At 43.7% G+C, this 2,364-nt stretch overlaps 1 protein-coding gene across 1 annotated transcript in view; it reads left to right on the top strand.

Moving 5' to 3' along the window:
- Positions 1–1,442: 1,442 nt before the first annotated feature.
- TEOVI_000013500 (uncharacterized protein) overlaps positions 1,443–2,364 on the top strand; it is a gene marked incomplete at both ends in the record, with an annotated part of 1,008 nt that continues 86 nt past the window's right edge. Inside the window, one exon of the mRNA XM_067220496.1 lies at positions 1,443–2,364. Coding sequence (XP_067076597.1) covers positions 1,443–2,364 — 922 coding nt within the window.

Raw genomic sequence — 2,364 nt, 5'->3', positions numbered from 1 at the left:
TAATAATAACGATTATGATGACGATGTTGATGAAAATAATGATAGGAAAGTGTTGTTAGTGCTTATATAATAATTTTAAAAACAGTTATCCAACCCATGGCCTGGATGAAGGCCAGATCTGCTACCTCCTTTTCAAGACAATAAATTAGTTTCCACTAGGCTATCCTGGAAGCGTTCACTTTTTTAATTTAAATGGAACATGAAACCTCTTAGTTTTTCCGTACCAGAGATAGTCTCTAATATTTGTATGAAGACTCGAAAAGACTAACAATCTAAAGAATAACAGTAGCGGTGATATAGTTAGGAAAGCTAAACAAGCTTTTATTTTTTAGCTTTATATTTGTTGAAGAACGAAAACTACTGAGTAAAATAAACAAATCAGGGCCAAACAAGTTAAAAAACAAAACGCGATCAAGAGTAAAATAAACAATAATAAAAACTACAGCACGAGACACAACCGTACTAGCAGTATCGTTTGGTCTTAGAGCAGGTACCACAGGCGGTAGTAAAAGATCTTTAAGACTTAGAGTAACATCAGCTATATCAAGATACCTGACACACAAGAAAAAGACAATGCAAATCAATCACCTGTGCAAAAAGAGTCATATGTACAGCCAAACTGAGAAGAAGAGAAGAACCCCTACTAGGCCGCCTTGTCTTCAGGATGAAAGCTTGACATAAGCGCCACGTAGCGATACCAGCGGCAAAACAACGCTACAAGTGAGTTACACATCGGCAACAAAGCGCAAGGCAAAAGACAAAAGCTTAAAAAGATTCGTTTTTACAAGCATACTCAGACAAAGCACACAGAAACACAGAAAACTGTAATATTTTTGTAACTTCAAATGCAAGGAGCTGCTGGTAACGCACAACAAAGCCGTTTTTAATACCTTAACAACCCAAAGGACTTAATATTTCATGTCGGCTTAACCTATAATTTTTGGAACAAAAAGTGCAGACTACACCCATAAGCTTTCTAAAAGCAAAACCAAGCAATAAAGAAAAAACAAAGGCAGGTGTCAGCAACAGTAAAGCCAACAAAATAAGCCCCATAAAGGATGAAGAGTGAACTAAGCTGTACCAAATAATCTTTAGGATAACAGGGAGGAAACTACCTGCAACATTTGACGAAAATAAGCCATTCTCATCAGTTTGCGCGGCGATAATGCTACAATAACCACTTTTTCTTACAACCTCGACTCAAGTGCCACAAATAACACTGAGGTATAAAACAAAGATGAAAGCGCCAACGTTAATTGTAGCAGCCATAGCAGGGCTGATTGGTTGCCTCTCCGAGAAGAAATGCAAAGGCGAAGACACAGAAGAAGCGAAGCAAACAAGCCCATGTGATACCGCGCTGTACATCACAAGCTTAGCGTCGGAACTACAAAAAAAGCCGCACGGCTGCAGTAGCGGCGCTAAGCGCAGCAGAGCAGGATAGAATGGTCATAAACCTGGCTCTGGCAGTCGGCGGTGCAACACTGTCTCGCACCCAACTTGTAACACTAAAAGCACTTGTTGACACAAATGCTGCAACGGCGACAAGCAACGTAGCCGCTTGCTCACAAGATCTGACAACGGCTGCGAAATTACTGCACCGTGAAGCCGGTTACCAATGGGCACTTGACACGTTCAAGGGAACGAGGTCAGGAACAAATACACTCGGCGCGCTTACCGTGGCGGCAAGCGGTGACAAAGACGAAACTAAAACGGCGCTTAACCATCCACATGCCACAGAATGCGCAGACGCAGCAAAAAAAACCAAGGCAAAGCAATACGCGGTATCACTGACCGGGCTTAAACAACTGAAGTTGCACAAATTGAGACAACCAGCGGACAGCGGCAATGCCCACAAGATCTTCCAAGTAAAGTGCGGCTCAAGCGGCTCCTGCCAGAGCACAGCGGCCAACGCGGCACTAAACACTCTAGAGACAACGCTCTTAGAGGCAGTTGAGGACACACCGATCAACCTAGACAAGGCTTCCGCAGGTTCAGAACAAACAACGACCCTATCAACAACACACACCGAACTAAAGGACCACCGGCACCACCTGCAGTGGCGACTAATCGACTTGCTGAACCAAAATCCCTGCGACAAAAAGTACACAACAGTAGCAGACACAGGGGCACCGAGCGAAGATGCCACAGTGCAGGAAGTCTGGTACCTAGCAACACACGGCACGGCAGAAGGTTACAAACCAAGGGATAGTGCTCAAAAACAGGCACTACAACAGGAAATTAAAAACGCGTTCAGGGAAAAGGATGGGAGCTTCAAAGACAAGATTTGGGAGCCGCTTCTCAAACACCAGATTGACGTAACGATCGGAGACAAGCATATTAAGGGGGAGCTAAAAAATGTGCTGG

The sequence above is a fragment of the Trypanosoma equiperdum genome (assembly GCF_001457755.1).
Source record: "Trypanosoma equiperdum strain OVI genome assembly, contig: ctg_115, whole genome shotgun sequence".
Taxonomy (NCBI): domain Eukaryota; phylum Euglenozoa; class Kinetoplastea; order Trypanosomatida; family Trypanosomatidae; genus Trypanosoma; species Trypanosoma equiperdum.
Note: the sequence above shows the minus strand (reverse complement) of the source record. Positions and strands in the feature narration are given on the sequence as shown.